Raw genomic sequence first — 15,666 nt, 5'->3', positions numbered from 1 at the left:
CGATCCCCTGATCTTGTGATCCACCCATCTCGGCCTCCCAAAGTGCTGGGATTATAGGTGTGAGCCGCTGTGCTTGGCCAAGAGTTAATTTTTCTAGTGGGGTGTTTGCTGGCAAAGTAATGAGTTTTCAACAAAGGGAAGGCCAATGCACCTCATCAAAGTGGGAGGGTGGGAAGGGAGGCATGTGACAGAACTTTACCTGCACCTTACCACCTGCCCTGTGTCCTATTCCCAACTAGTACTGGAGACAGCAGGGAAGGACTGAGTCAAATATGAAACAGGAGTTTTAAGCGGAGAGGTGGACTCAGGACTAAGTCTTATTATCTGAAAGTTACTGAAAATTACCTGACAGATGTCAGAGGGGCCTATGATCCAAATGTAATTACTGGAAAAATAAAACATTTGAAAGAACTGATTGGAGACAAGATAACCAATAATTTTGGGTTTATTAAACTATTAGAAAGGGGCTAGCAATCTGCAGAGCCACCACTTACTGTCCACTCATTACTGAAAACTCAGTTTCCATAGTGACCTAATTATACTTTATTTAATGCAACTTTAATAAATGAGAGAACTTGTTTTTGAGATGGAGTCTTGCTCTGCTGCCCAGGCTGGAATGCAGTGGTGTGATCTCAGTTCACTGCAACCTCCTCCTCCTGGGTTCAGGCAGTTCTGCTTCCACCTCCCGAGTAGCTGGGACTACAGGCATGAGCCACCATGCCCGGCTGAGAACATTTTACATATATGTGAAATAGTTACCCAGTCCTGATCAACTAGAGCACTAAGTGACACACATTAAATGTTAAGTTTGAAAAGACTGTAAAACATTCACATATGACAGCTCTTAGTGAAGTAAAAGCCTTTCATATTCCATAAGTGTTTGAAACATCCAGGAGAGCTAGGTCCCGTATCTCCTCTAGAAGTGTGTATAGGCTCCTTCCCTTTGTTTGGCAATATTCTTGATATTCTTCCTGAATGATGTTTACTTTGACTTCTTGGGCAAGCTGAGCTTCTTCCATAGATTTAGTTACTTCTTTCACTAACTCACTCTTCAGCAAGGGGGAGCTCTGATGAATAAGTTCTGTATTTGGTATCTTGTATGGTTTGTTACTAATTATTTCAAGTCTGATTGTATCAGAATGGCAACGTGAGGCCTGTACGGATATTCTTACCTAGCATAGAGAAGAAAATACATATTACTAAATCACATTATTTCTTCCTTACATTTTAAATATTAATAATACTTAATAGAAATACAGACTTACGGTTACATGGTCAAACAAGTGGAACGTAACAGATTCCCCATCTGTTGTAGTAGAGGTAATTTTGTTTTGAAATCGTTGAAGGGATCCTGGTTTCCATGCAGAACGGCTATCTGGGCCAGATGAGATGACTAAACCATCTTTATTTTTTAGATAAGCAGCACCTTTAATCCCAAACCTATATTATGACCAGAATATAAATCCAGAGACAATGTATTCTTAGTACACAGATCTTGTATGCTTATCTAGAATACTAGTTTTTCTCCTAGATTAAAAACAAATTACTTTTCCTGTGGTTTACCTCCAAGTATTTATTTCACCTTAGCAGATGGAAACAAAGTATTTTGTTAGATAAGAAAAACCCTAAAATGGACATAGATGTGTGTATATATACACACATTATCTTCACTGTATTTTTTTTGAGACAGATTCTTGCTCTGTCACCCAGGCTGGAGTGCAATGGCACGATCTTGGCTTACTGCAACCTCTGCCTCCCGGGTTCAAGTGATTCTCCTGCCTCAGCCTCCCAGGTAGCTGGGATTTCAGGCACGTGTCACCACGCCCGGCTAATTTTTGTACTTTTAGTAGAGACGGGGTTTCACCATGTTGGCCAGGCTGGTCTCAAACTCCTGACCTCAGGTGATCTGCCCACCTTGGCCTCCCAAAGTGCTGGGATTATAGGCGTGAGCCACCCCTGGCCTCCAATCTTCACATTTATATACTGAATCATATGTTACATTATGTACATATAACTAGTTGCTTAAATATCTTAATAAATTGTATCTATGTACAGTTTGTGTTCTACACTTTTACTGATGATTTGTTATGCACCATTGCATTAGATGTAACATACCTGGGTATAAATACAAGCACACCATTTGTTCGAATTGAATAAATAACTCCATCAGATATGCAACGCTCCTCGGTGGCAGGGTCTTTGTCTTTGAAGTACATGCACTGGAAGAGCTCAGTAGACTGCTTCTGAGAATGCTGTGCTGCCTGTAAGAAGCACAACTCCAAAGTATTATAACACTCCCCTGGCATTCCCCGAAGAAATGAAATTCATATTCATTCAAATGTGAGATTCTGTAAAACTATTAACATAAAAATTGTTCTCTATTATGAAATTAAATTACTTTTTGTGGGAACTTAACTATCTAGTATTATCTCCTCAAAAATGTCTTAGAAAATGAATTATTCTATAAAATGAAACCCATTTTTAGTTCATGAAATTAGAGATCAGCAAATTTGAGTCATGTCCACCTTGGGTACAGGAAAAGTATCACATATGTCTTACTTGCCATTTCTTTCCTCTCTTTTCTTTTTTTTTTTTTGAGACGGAGTCTCGCTCAGTTGCCCAGCCTGGAGTGCAGTGACACGATCTTGGCTCACTGTAAGCTCCACCTCCTGGGTTCACACCATTCTCCTGCCTCAGCCTCCCGAGTAGCTGGGACTACAGGCGCCCGCCACCACGCCCAGATAATTTTTTTTTTGTATTTTTAGTAGAGATGGGGTTTCACCGTGTTAGCCAGGATGGTCTCGATCTTCTGACCTCATGATCCGCCCACCTCGGCCTCCCAAAGTGCTGGGATTACAGGTGTGCGCCACCCCGCCCAGCCAGCCTTTCTTTTCAAACCTGTCCTACGAAAACCCTATTGGTGGAAGTCTAAATTAGCACTACTGATAAGGAAGACAATTTAGTAATATGTATCAAAGTTTCTTTTTGTTTTTTGAAGATGGAGTCTCACTCTGTCGCCTAGGCTGGAGTGCAATAGCGTGATCTTGGCTCCCTGCAACCTCCACTCCCGGGTTCATGTGATTCTCCTGTGTCAGCCACCCGATTAGCTGGGATTACAGGCGTGCACCACCATGCCTGGCTAATTTTTGTATTTTTTTTTTTTTTTTTTTTTTTTTTTTTTGAGAAGGAGTCTCGCACTGTCGCAGTGGCGCGATGTTGGCTCACTGCAAGCTCCGCCTCCCGGGTTCACGCCATTCTGCCTCAGCCTCCCGAGTAGCTGGGACTACAGGCGCCCGTCACCTCACCCGGCTAATTTTTTGTATTTTTAGTAGAGACGGGGTTTCACCATTTTAGCCAAGATGGTCTCGACCTCCTGACCTCGTGATCCGCCCATCTCAGCCTCCCAAAGTACTGGGATTACACGCGTGAGCCACCGCGCCCAGCCTAATTTTTGTATTTTTAGTAGTAACGGGGTTTCACCATGTTGGCCAGACTGGTCTCAAACTCCTGAACTCAGTGATCCACCGGCCTTGACCTCGAAAAGTGCTGGGATTACAGTCATGAGCCACTGCACCCGGCCTATCAAAATTTCATTTATGCGTGCACACCTTTCGGCTCAGCAATTCCATTTCTAGGAATTTTTCCAGACAATCATCTGAAATGTCTGTATAAGTGTATCTATGAGGATGGTTGCAAATTTGATTGCTTAGAACAGTGCTGCCCAACAGAACTTTCTGCAATGATAGAAATGCTCTCTATCTGTGTTGCCTAATATGTAGTCACTAACCACAAGTGGCCACTGAGCATGTGCAATGTGGTCAGTGTGACTGAGGAACCAAATTTCAACTTCTAATTTTAATTAAATTTAGGTAGCCCATATGGCTAGTGCTACAACATTGCACAGCAGACAGCTATACCATTGGATATAGAAAATTACATTAAAGATTTAGTTTCCAATTTCCTGCATCACCCAGTGGTCTAGTTCTATGCTGTGCAATCTTGTAGCAACTAGTAATATGAAATAGAATAGAAAGCAGCTCCAAAACAATTATGTAACATGCTGTGCTATCTATAACAGTTGGGTTACATGAAAAAAGCAGATTTCAAACAGCAGGCATGGTATGATTTTTTTTTGAGACAGAGTCTCGCTCTGTCGCCCAGGCTGGAGTGGTGTGATATTGGCTCACTGCAAGCTCCGCCTCTCGGGTTCACGCCATTCTCCTGCCTCAGCCTCCTGAGTAGCTGGGACTATAAGCGCCCGCCACCACGCCCGGCTAATTTTTTGTATTTGTAGTAGAGATGGGGTTTCACCGTGTTAGCCAGGATGGTCTCGATCTCCTGACTTTGAGATCTGCCCGCCTCAGCCTCCCAAAGTGCTGGGATTATAGGCGCAAGCCACCGCGCCTGGCCGATAGTTTGATAAATAAAAATGTTAGCAGTGTCTAGAATCATTAATTATTAGCTCTGAGTGGTAAGATAACAGGTGAGGTGTTTGTCTTCGTATCTTTTTTTTTTTTTTTTGAGACACAGTCTCAATTCTGTCACCCAGGCTGGAGTGGAGTGGTGCGATCTCGGCTCACTGCAATCTCCACCTCCTGGGTTCAAGCGATTCTCCTGCCTTAGCCTCCCAAGCAACTGGGACTACAGGCACTTGCCACCACACCCGGCTAATTTTTGTATTTTTTGTAGAGACGGGGTTTCACCATAATGGTCAGGCTAGTCTCAAACTCCTGACCTCAAGTGATTGGCCTGTTTTGGCCTCCCAAAGTGCTGGGATTACAGGTATGAGCCACCGCGCCTGACCTCTGTCATCATATCTTTATGTGTTGCTTGAATCTTTACATTTCCGCCTTTTGGAAAAAAAAAATCTAATAATCTACTGTCAAATCTCCCAAATCCACAAGTTACCTGGGAACATCTACAAACGTTCTGAAAACACTGGTTAAAATAATTCTAGAATTTAACTTGCTAGAATGTATGATACTTCACTGTACTACACAATAGAGCTGATATTTTCTTAGCAAGAGATGATAGGTAAGAGAATTTTGAAATTCTCTCTTACTCGGTTTCTGTTGTTGATATGTCTGCATAATTCCTCAAGATCTTTGTTGCTGAACAAATTTCCCTTAATTTCCATTTTCTTATCTTTTGAAATGGCTGCCATTAACAAGCGGTGTACTACAATATCTGAATATCTTCTTATTGGAGAAGTAAAGTGGGTATATTTATCTAATGCAAGACCTTCAAAAAGAAAGCAAAAGATCAAAATAAACAAAAGATCTTTAAAAATAACTAGCACAAAGTTACAGCGACACATAGGAACATGGTATGATTCACCGTAATGATGGAACTCCTCCTCTGCGCAGGATCCCGTGGAGAAATACAGAGCATTGGACATGGCCTGCGTGGCCATGGAGCGCAGCAGCCTGTTCACAATGGGATCGTGGGGGTCGTTCGCATTATCCAGAGAATCAGCCAGTGTTTTATTGGACCTGACAAAGAACAGAAAAATCGTTAGCCAGTCCCAGACAGTAATTTACAAGACAACACTTTGAGAGGAACCCTTCACTCATCCGTCTGAATACCTTCATCTGCCAGTAAATTTATTTTGGACACATTTCAGAAGCACCTCTTTTCAAATACAGAAATCTAGTTTGCTTTGCAGTTTAACAAAGCAAGAGTGTCAGAATTTAAATACATTTCTTAAGTAGAAATGAATCATGTACTGATTGTAACACGAGACTAAGTTAGTGCTTGGCCATAATAGGTGGTCAAATACTCATTGAATTGAATTCTTTACATCCTTAACCTTAAACATTCTATATAGGTAAAATAATGGACTTGGTGTACAAGTAAAAGAAACCTAAATTAGTTTTTCTTTTTTAAAGAGGTAATAAGCATTCTATTTATTCTGAAAATAATTTTTTTGTAGAGACAGGGTCTCACTTTGTTGCCCAGGCTAGTCTTGAACTCCTGGCCTTCAGTGATACTCCTGCCTCAGTCTCCCAAAGTGCTGGGGTTACAGGTGTGAACCACTGCATACAGCCTCAAAATAATAATTTTAAAGCCCCCGGAAATACAGAGGTATATTAAAAATAAAACTAATAATACAACATATAATTCAGTCCTATATTGTGGCTGGCTAAGGGAAAAGGGGGAAAGGAGAAATAGAGCATGATAATAAACAGAGAGGCAAGGTGTTAAGTGGTCACTATGTGAGCTTTCAAGTTTAACAGACTTGGTGGGTTCAAATCCTGGCTCTGTCCTGACTGACTGTTAAATTACAGGCAAATTACTTAATCTCTTCAGACTTAATTGACTTATCTGTAAACATGAATGATGCTGCCATCACCTCAGCATTAAGAATTAACCACGAGGATGTCTGAAAGCCCTTGTCCCATGTGCCTGGCATGCAGACAGCTCACACAGTGACAAACTAACAAACAAACATACTAGCACCGGAAGGCAGAAGCAAAAAAAAAAACAAACCCTCTTTAAAAAAAAAAAAAAAAAAAAAAAGAGGCTGGGCGTGGTGGCTTACGCCTGTAATCCTAGCACTTGGGAGGCTGAGGAGGGAGATCACAAGGTCAGGAGTTGCCAGTATGGTGAAACCCTGTCTCTAACAAAAATACAAAAAAATCAGCCGGGCGTGGTGGCGGGCACCTGTAGTCCCAGTTACTTGGGAGGCTGAGGCAGGAGAATCCCTTGAACCCGGGAGGTGGAGGTTGCAGTGAGATTGTGCCATGGCACTCCAGCCTGGCAACACAGCGAGACTCCGTCCCAAAGAAAAAAAAAAAAATGGAGTCTCACCATGTTGTCCAAGTTAAAAAACAATCAATTTTGATAAACAAATAAAAGATATTTTAATTAGTACCTGTTACTTGACAATAAAATATTTTAGAAAACTATATATATATATATATATAAAATTTTTTTTTTTTTTTTGAGATAGAGTCTCAGTCTGTCACCCAGGCTGGAGTGTAGTGGCACAGTCTTGGCTCACTGCAACCTCCGCCTCCCAGGTTCAAGCGATTCTCGCGCCTCAGCCTCCGAGTAGCTGGGATTACAAGAGTGCACTACCACGCCTGGCTCATTGTTGTATTTTTAGTAGGGACAGAGTTTCACCATGTTGGCAAGGCTGGTTTTGAACTCCTGACCCCAGTGATGTGCCTGCCTCAGCCTCCAAAGTGCTAGGATTACAGGTGGTGAGCCACTGTACCCAGCCTATACTTAGTTTTTATTTATATATTTTTTTTGAGAGAGTCTTGCTCTGTCACCCAGGCTGGAGTGCAGTGGTACAATCTCGGGTCACTGCAACCTCTGCCTCTTGGGTTCACACCATTCTCCTGTCTCAGCCTCCCGAGCAGCTGGGACTACATGCGCCCACCACCTTGCCCGGATAATTTTTTGTATTTGTAGTAGAGATGGGGTTTCACCGTGTTAGCCAGGATGGTCTCAATCTCCTGACCTCGCGATCCATCCACCTCAGCCTCCCAAAGTGCTGGGATTACAGGCATGAGCCACCGTGCCTGGCCTGCCTATACTTAGTTTTTAATGAAAGAAGTATTTTATTCTAGAGATAGGGAGTAAAAATGTCTCATTCAGTGGAGGGTGGTATAAATTCACTGTTGATGTAGTATCTTACAATATTGTCACAAAGATGCTGCATTTTGAAATTATTGAAATAAATAGGATTAATTCTTCATCACTTAAGGGGTAGATGAAATTAAATCAAGGGTAACTAACAGGTTCCCTACTTCTGTATTGCAAATTATGGCAGGCCAGCTGCACACGGTGGCTCATACCTATAATCCCAGCACTTTGGGAGACTGAGTGGGTGAATCACGAGCTCAGGAGTTTGAGACCAGCCTGACCAACATGGTGTAACCCTGTCTCCACCAAAAATACAAACATTTGCCGATCGTGGTGGCACGCGCTTGTAATCCCATATACTCGGGAGGCTGAGTCAAGAGAATCGCTTGAACCCGGGAGGCGGAAGTTGCAGTGAGCCAAGATCATGCCACTGCACTCCAGCCTGGGTGACATAGCGAGATTCTATCTCAAAAACAAACAAACAAACAAGCAAACAAACAAAAAAACACCAATCAACCAACCAACCAAACAAACAAAAAAACCCAAATTGTAGTGGATCAAAATTTATGCCTAAATGTCCATTGTGGTCGCTCACGCCTATAATCTCAGCAGTTTGGGAGGCCAAGGCAGGTGGATCACTTGAGGTCAAGAGCTCGAGACTAGCCTAGCCAACATGGCAAAACTCTGTCTCTGCTAAAAATACAAAAAAATTAGCTGGGCGTAGTGGCGTGTGCCTGTAGTCCCAGCTACTCGGGAGCCTGAGGCAGAATCATTTGAACCTGGGAGGTGGTGGTTGCAGTGAGCCGAGATCGCACCACTGCACTCAAGCCTGTGTGACAGGGCAAGACTCTATCTAAAAAAAAAATGAAATAAAAAACCAAGGAACAAAATTATGCCTAAATAAACATGTTTTAAGTCTCTATACATAACAATGAAGAGAGAAAAGTGTGTCTTCAAAAATGCAGAGAGCCAACAATCTGTTTTCTCTTTTTGGTCAAAGATCTGGCTGTCACATTTTAAGAACAACTATAAGATAAATAAATATACAGCATGCCCCTCCATTGCTCTGCCCCCTCAAAAGAGGAATACCGTGTATCTATGAAGAAGCCTTTGGCTTTAGCACATTCGCGGAGTTCTGAAAAGAACTCCTGGTGTGGAGGAGGGTGCTGGCGCAGCAAGGCCTGATGAGGGAAGCTCTCCCAGATCTTCTTGGCGACCCAGTGGTTGGCCAGGATCATGCATTCAGCCACTGTCTCATGGACTTCCAGGGGCTGCTTGGGGATGAGGTCATGAATGTTTTTTTTGTCATCTAGCTGTACGCGAACCTCTACCCCTTCCAGTTCCAGGGCACCACATCCGTCTCGTTTAGCTCTGACATGGCGAGCTATGTCGGTCAGCTTTCCAATTGCCCACACTAACTCCTCCAGCTTGGCTTGTCTGCTCTTCTCATCCAAGTCTTTGAATTCTGGAATATCATCAACAACACTAAAATTTCCATCCAGTAGTTCTTGGGCTGCTTCATAGAACAGTTTGTATGCTGATCGAATAATGGTTCTGCCATACCACACTTCCTTAATTTCATAAGAGGTTTTATCCAGTTCCCACATGATGCTTACAGCATACCTACAAAAACAGTAACATTGACAACATCACTATTAAATTCATCTGGCTTTTGTTTTGTTTTGTTTGAGACAGGGTCTTGCTCTGTCACCCAGGCTGGAGTGCAATGGCATGATTGCTGCTCACTGTTGCCTCAATCTCCTGGGTTTGACCAATTCTCCTGCCCAAAGTGCTGGGATTACAGGTGTGAGCCACCATGCCCCACCTAAGTCTTCTATTTTTGAAGCAAGTAGAATTTGACCTAACTGTAACTTAAAAAAAATTACAAAGCTACAGGTTTCTGGTTTGATTTGTCAATCCAACCACCTTACAACTAAATCAAAAAATATTTTAAATTAAAACAACAGTTAGACTGGGTTCTGTTGAGCTCTGAACAAATTTGAAATGAGTTCATATGTGACATTACAAACCCTACTTTATGTCCTCCATTTTTTTTTTTTTTTCCTTGAGATGGAGTCTCGCTCTGTTGCCCAGGGTGGAGTGCAGTGGTGCTATCTTGGCTCACTGCAATCTACCTCTTCCAGGTTCAAGCGATTCTCCTGCCTCAGTCTCCAGAGTAGCTGGGACTACAGGCACGCACCACCACGCCTGGCTAATTTTTTCTATTTTAGTAGAGACACGGTTTCACTGTGTTGCCCAGGCTGGTCTCAAACTCCTGAGCTCTGGCAATCCACCCACCTCGGCCTCCGGAAGTGCTAGGATTACAGGCGTGCGCCACCATGCCCGGCCATGTCCTCCATTTTGATTAGAAAAGCATGACACTGATAGAGTCAAGTCTTTTTAGCTCAGTAAATTAGAGCAAAGTCTTGCAAATCCTACAGGATGACAGTGAACTGTGATATCAGTCTTGATGACGGCTAAATTAGCAAAAATTTCATTTAGTAAAAAAACCTCTTTGCCACCAAGTCATTTTATTAATAAAGTATACATTTGGAACTCAAAAAAAACCACAGGGCTAATTTTCCTAATATGTAAAGAGCTTTTACAAATTAATTAGTAATTGATCTTGAATCCAAAAGAAAAATGGGCAAAGAATATAAAGTAGTTAACAGAAAGGGATACCTAAGTGACTGTTAAACATACAAAAAATGGTTAGCTTTATTCATAATGCAAATTAAAACCAATCTAAGATACCATTTTTCATTTATCAAATTGGCAAAGATAAAAAAATACAACATACTGTGCTGGCAAGGCTGTGGGAAAATATGCACTCTCATACATTGGCAACAGGAATATAATTGGTGGAACATTTAAATAGGGCGATTTGATTATACTGATCTAAACACAAATGCACATACTCTTGACACAGAGATCCCATAATCAAATATGGGAATTTCTCTTTCATATATACTGTATTTTAAAAAATGTGAAATGGGCTGGGCGTGGTGGCTTACATCTGTAATCCCAGCATTTTGGGAGGCCAAGGTGGGAGGATCACTTGAGCACAGGAGTTCAAGACCAGCCTCGGCAATATGTGAAACTCGGTCTCCAAAAATAAAAATAAAAATGAAAATGTGAAATGACTCATGTTCAAAGTTAACTCTGTACAGCTTTGTTTGTAAAACCAAAATACGGGAAACTATCAAAATTTCCATAGATAGTGCAACCGTTATTAATACGGAATGATCTCTAAGATACCAGTAAAAAACAAAGATCACATATGCATATTTGTGTGTGTAATATATCTAGAAAAACTAATATGGAACTGGTAAATGAGGGAAAGTGATAGGGAGGAACCTTTCATTAAATACCTCTTGGGACATATGAGTTCGGGCCTATATGATTCTATTACCTATTCAAAGAGAAACATAAATTTTAACCTTAACAAATGAACAAACAAAAAACTCCCCAAGTTCATGATCCTCATGCCAAACAAGTTCATCCGGGCAATGCATAAGCACAAAGCTACACACATTTGTTCTCAGATTTTAGCCGACTTTAAAAAGCCAGTAACAGAGGGAGATGCAGCCCCACTGCTAGCAGATAGAAGAGAGGAGGGGAAGGGTAGGGAAGGCTGGAGAAATAAAGCTGCCTGAAGATAAGTGGTGTGGGGTTGAGGTCAGGGGTGGTGTTGAGAGATCAGAGGGGAGACCCAGGGCTGGGGTGGGGCAGAGCAGAGAAGAAAAATGAGGCCAGAAGCAGGCAGCATCGGGAGCCATAGAAGGGCCAGGACAAGCTTTGAAGACAAAAGCCATAAACTCACCTATCAACGCCTCCCAGAAGGGAACACAAATCGGCACTGAGGATGGAAGGCAGCATGTCATAGCGACGATCTGCTAGATAATAAGTGGTGGCCCTGTGAATGACACACACGCGGCACCGCGACCTTCAGCAGGGAGAAGCAGAACTGCTGACTGTGTGGGCCGCAGGGAGGTAAATGGCCAAAATCTCACTACAGATTCCCCAAGGCTGTTGCTGTTTCATAAAGTGCAGCAGACTGGGTAATAAAACTATTCCCATGGTCCCATTTTTCTAAGTGATACTGCTTTGGGCTGAATAGTCTTCCACTGATAAGAGAAAGAAAGAGCAAGTGACAGTGAATCTTTGTTGCATAAGAAAAATTGGAGTGTAATGATCCAGCATTTTTATAAAATAGTATATTACTACATGAAAATTTAACCCATTTCAGTTTAGTAGGAAACAATGTTTAAAAAGGTTATGTTAAAAAGGAAAGGTAAATTGATCAAGGTACTGTTTTTCTAAACGAAAATGCGGAGTGGACCTCAACCTTTTTTTTTTTTTTCTGGAAGGGACCTTCAGAATTACACAAACATGAGATCTTTGAACACCTGAAACTAGTACAGACACAAAATACACAGTCACATATATACAACCATAGAGCTGATTTCAAATAGCATTACCTCGTTCTAGCTTCAATATCAATATAAGAATTTGGTGCCACAAAGTGTGTTACATCTGCGATGTGGACCCCAAGTTCTAGGTTGCCATTATTTAAGGTTCTGATTGAGAGTGTGTCATCCACATCTTCACAACCCTTGGGGTCAATGCTGAATACGAGATGGCTTTTCCTCAAGTCTTTACGTTTTTGTTCCTCTTCACGACTCACTTTCCAGGGATTTTCTGGTGTGTTTACCGGCATCTCACACATCTGTATGAGAGGTCAAATATTCAGCAATTCATGCACCACACATTTCTGTAAAAATCCACTCACTGATATTCTCAATGCGACCACAGAGAAATTCATTCATTCTCAATTACCTTCTGCATCAACCTATGTTGGCTTCCTTTGATCAATAATTGTCTATTAGGTGCCTCGGATATCCAGGGTACTGTGCTGGGCTCTGGAAAGTCAGGAGTCAACAAGAAAGACAAAGTCCCATACCCCTGAGGACCCTTACATTTGGACAGAAAATGTCCCACAACTTCTACCAGTCTCTTTAGTTACAGGGGCTTGCAACAAGAGTACAACATGTAGCCCATTTTCAAATGATCCATTCGTTTAAATGTAGTCAAGCTTTAAATTTAAGACTTGAAAAAATAATCAACATGTTCCAAATATTAAAAGCTTACCCCTTAAAGATAATTTGATACAAGACCTATCTAGGGCATTTTCTCTCCATTATTATCTGTTTAAGCCATCAATTTGCAGTTAAGTAGGCTAAAAGGGAAGAGAAAATTCTAGTCCTATGATGTATAGCTCACACTTTATTTTATTGTAACATTTTCACTAAGAGCTGCCAAACAAGTCAACAAATAATTTCCAGAAACTGATGTTAAATATAAAAATTTAATGATGTAAAATATTCTAAAATAGTTTACTATGATAGCTCCTATTCTGTGAAAAACTATAATGAAAATAAGAACACCCAGACACTCCTTATGGCAATGCAAATGGGTCCAAATTTTCTGGAGAACAATCTGCTAGTACATATAAGAAGTTATTTAAATCTTTTATACCCTTTGACTTGGTAATCTCACTTTAGGATTACATTCCAAGAGAATGATCAAAAAGATATTAAAAAGCAGGCCGGGCGTGGTGGCTCATGCCTGTAATCCCAGCACTTTGGGAGGTTGAGGCGGGCGGATCACAAGGTCAGGAGATCGAGACCATCCTGGTTAACACGGTGAAACCCCATCTCTACTAAAAATACAAAAAATTAGCCAGGTGTGGTGGTGTGCGCCTGTAGTCCCAGCTACTCGGGAGGCTGAGGCAGGAGAATTGCTTGAACCCAGGAGGCAGAGGTTGTAGTGAGCCGAGATCTTGCCACTGCACTCCAGCCTGGGTGACAGAGCAACACTCCATCTAAAAAAAAAAAAAAAAATTAAAAGCAGTGTTTATAAAAATGTTCGAAGTAACTTTTTTTTTTTTTTTTTTTTTTTTTTGACGGAGCCTCACTCTATCGCCGGGGCTGGAGTGCAGTGGTGTGATCTCGGCTCACTGCAACCTCCGCCTCCGGGGTTCAAGCAATTCTCCTGCCTCAGACTCTCGAGTAGCTGGGATTACAGGTGCCCACCGCTATGCCCAGCTAATTTTTTTGTGTGTTTTTAGTAGAGACGGGTTTTCATCATGTTGGCCAGGCTGGTCTCAAACTCCTGACCTGGTGATTCACCCGCCTTGGCCTCCCAAAGTGCTGGGATTACAGGCGTGAGCCACCGCACCCGACCTACATTTTTTTATAATACTGAAAAATTAAACAGCTGAATGCTCAACAATTGAGAAATGCTTAAGCAAACCAGGGTATGTCAATATACCATAATTTACCATTATCATTAAAATAAGTAGGCTATGTCAATATATAAAAATAATTTTAAGTGAAAGAAGCAGAACAGAAATCAGTGTGTGCACATGATGAATATAGTCATGCAAGAATAATACACAAGATTTATGAGGGTTTTAAAAGATCATGAAGTGATGGAAATAGCTGATGTTTTATGTTTATGGGATTTTTGTTTTCTGTAAAGGTTCACAAAAACTGTTTCATAATGAGTATAATTTTTGACCCATGGGTCGGAGATGTATGGATCCCAGGAATCCACCCCCTGCAGCTTTATGCAGCCTCTGGTTGAATGATTTGGACAGAGAGTGTGGAGTTCAGTTGGGTCTGTAACTAGGTGTCCTTGTAGTTGCTGGGGATGGATGTATACTGACTATAAGACACTGACATATCATTTTTAAGCCCAGTTGGAAAATATAAAAATCTGAGAGCTACGAGGCTATAGAAAACTAATTCTACACTTAAAGCTGACTTCAGTTTGGTCCAAATATAGAATAAAGAGGAGTGAGATGTTTCCATTATCTGTAGCTTAACACAGTGAGTTGTTACATAGCACAGAGACTTTTCTTTCTTAATGATGAAACAACAACAAAAGAAAAAAGAAAATGTCACTAGACCAAAGGTTTCTGGAAAACCCGACCTGAGCTTCTGAGAAAGGGATGACTGAAATACTGTTTTCCACCAGGATGGTTGCAATTTCGCCTTCCAGATCTCCAATTCTTCCTAAAACACGCACAAAATGTCCATTTGGATACACAGATGTTGACTCCCAAGAATCGATGCGCACGACCACCCTGAAGTCCTGCACAAAAGGAAAAAATAAAACACAGCTGAGCACCAGGAGTTAAGTGGGTCAATTAGAGGCATCAAACAAGAGGCAAACAGCACTGGGTTCCAAAGAGAGTGGCCAGTTGCAAATAGTGGTGTACAGTAGGTTTTTTTTTTTTGTTTTTCATTCTTTCTATTACTAAATTGCCAGATGGTATGAAATGCTTGACCCAGTGCTTTGAAGGGAGGTATTACTTCTCTACGTCAATGAAGAGGGCTGGAAATTTTAGTCTGCTAAAGAGAGCTGACTGTAATACATTCTAGTTAACACTTGCAACACAAGGGGAAAACTCAATTATGCATGGTCCAAATTAAGTTTTAAAACAACAATCTTAATGTTTTGTGTGTGGGAGGTAGCTCCTAATTTCTTTGAAGTCTATTTTTTTTTCTTTTTCTTTTTTTTTTTTGTGAGATGGAGTCTTGCTCTGTCACCCAGGCTGGAATGCAGTGGCGCTATCTTGTCTTACTGCAGCCTATGCCTCCCGGGTTCAAGTGATTCTCCTGCCTCAGCCTCTCACATAGCTGGGATTACAAGCGTGTACCACCATGCCCAACTAATTTTTGTATTTTTCTTTCTTTTTTTTTTTTTTTTTTTTAGTAGAAATGGGGTTTCACCATGTTGGCCAGGCTGGTCCTTTTTTTTTTTTTTTTTTTTTTTTCCGAGATGGAGTCTTGCTCTGTCGCCCAGGCTGGAGCACAGTGGCACAATCTCGGCTCACTGCAAGCTCCGCCTCCCAGGTTCATGCCATTCTCCTGCCTCAGCCTCCTGAGTAGCTGGGACTATAGGCGCCTGCCACCATGCCCGGCTAATTTTTCGTATTTTTAGTAGAGACGGGGTTTCACTGAGTTAGCGAGCATGGTCTCAATCTCCTGACCTCGTGATCTGCCC

General features: G+C 41.6%; 1 protein-coding gene across 3 annotated transcripts in view; it reads right to left on the bottom strand.

Moving 5' to 3' along the window:
• Positions 1-427: 427 nt before the first annotated feature.
• Positions 428-15,666, bottom strand: part of DIS3L (DIS3 like exosome 3'-5' exoribonuclease) — a 41,912-nt gene continuing 26,673 nt past the window's right edge. For 2 of the 3 annotated variants that reach the window (XM_008016206.3, XM_008016204.3), the window contains exons 9-17: positions 14,590-14,751; positions 12,075-12,322; positions 11,417-11,509; positions 8,683-9,216; positions 5,338-5,492; positions 5,063-5,241; positions 2,116-2,261; positions 1,266-1,440; positions 428-1,172 (exon numbers count right to left, since the gene is read on the bottom strand). In XM_008016206.3, the coding sequence (XP_008014397.3) occupies positions 864-1,172; positions 1,266-1,440; positions 2,116-2,261; positions 5,063-5,241; positions 5,338-5,492; positions 8,683-9,216; positions 11,417-11,509; positions 12,075-12,322; positions 14,590-14,751 (2,001 nt within the window). In that variant the 3' untranslated portion in view covers positions 428-863. The remainder of the gene's footprint in view (positions 1,173-1,265; positions 1,441-2,115; positions 2,262-5,062; positions 5,242-5,337; positions 5,493-8,682; positions 9,217-11,416; positions 11,510-12,074; positions 12,323-14,589; positions 14,752-15,666) is intronic. The other variant, XM_038010076.2, reaches the window with a different exon arrangement.

Source organism: Chlorocebus sabaeus, chromosome 26, assembly GCF_047675955.1.
Source record: "Chlorocebus sabaeus isolate Y175 chromosome 26, mChlSab1.0.hap1, whole genome shotgun sequence".
Lineage (NCBI taxonomy): Eukaryota > Metazoa > Chordata > Mammalia > Primates > Cercopithecidae > Chlorocebus > Chlorocebus sabaeus.
The sequence above is the reverse complement of the archived record's forward strand: the minus strand, read 5'-3'. Positions and strand labels throughout refer to the sequence as shown.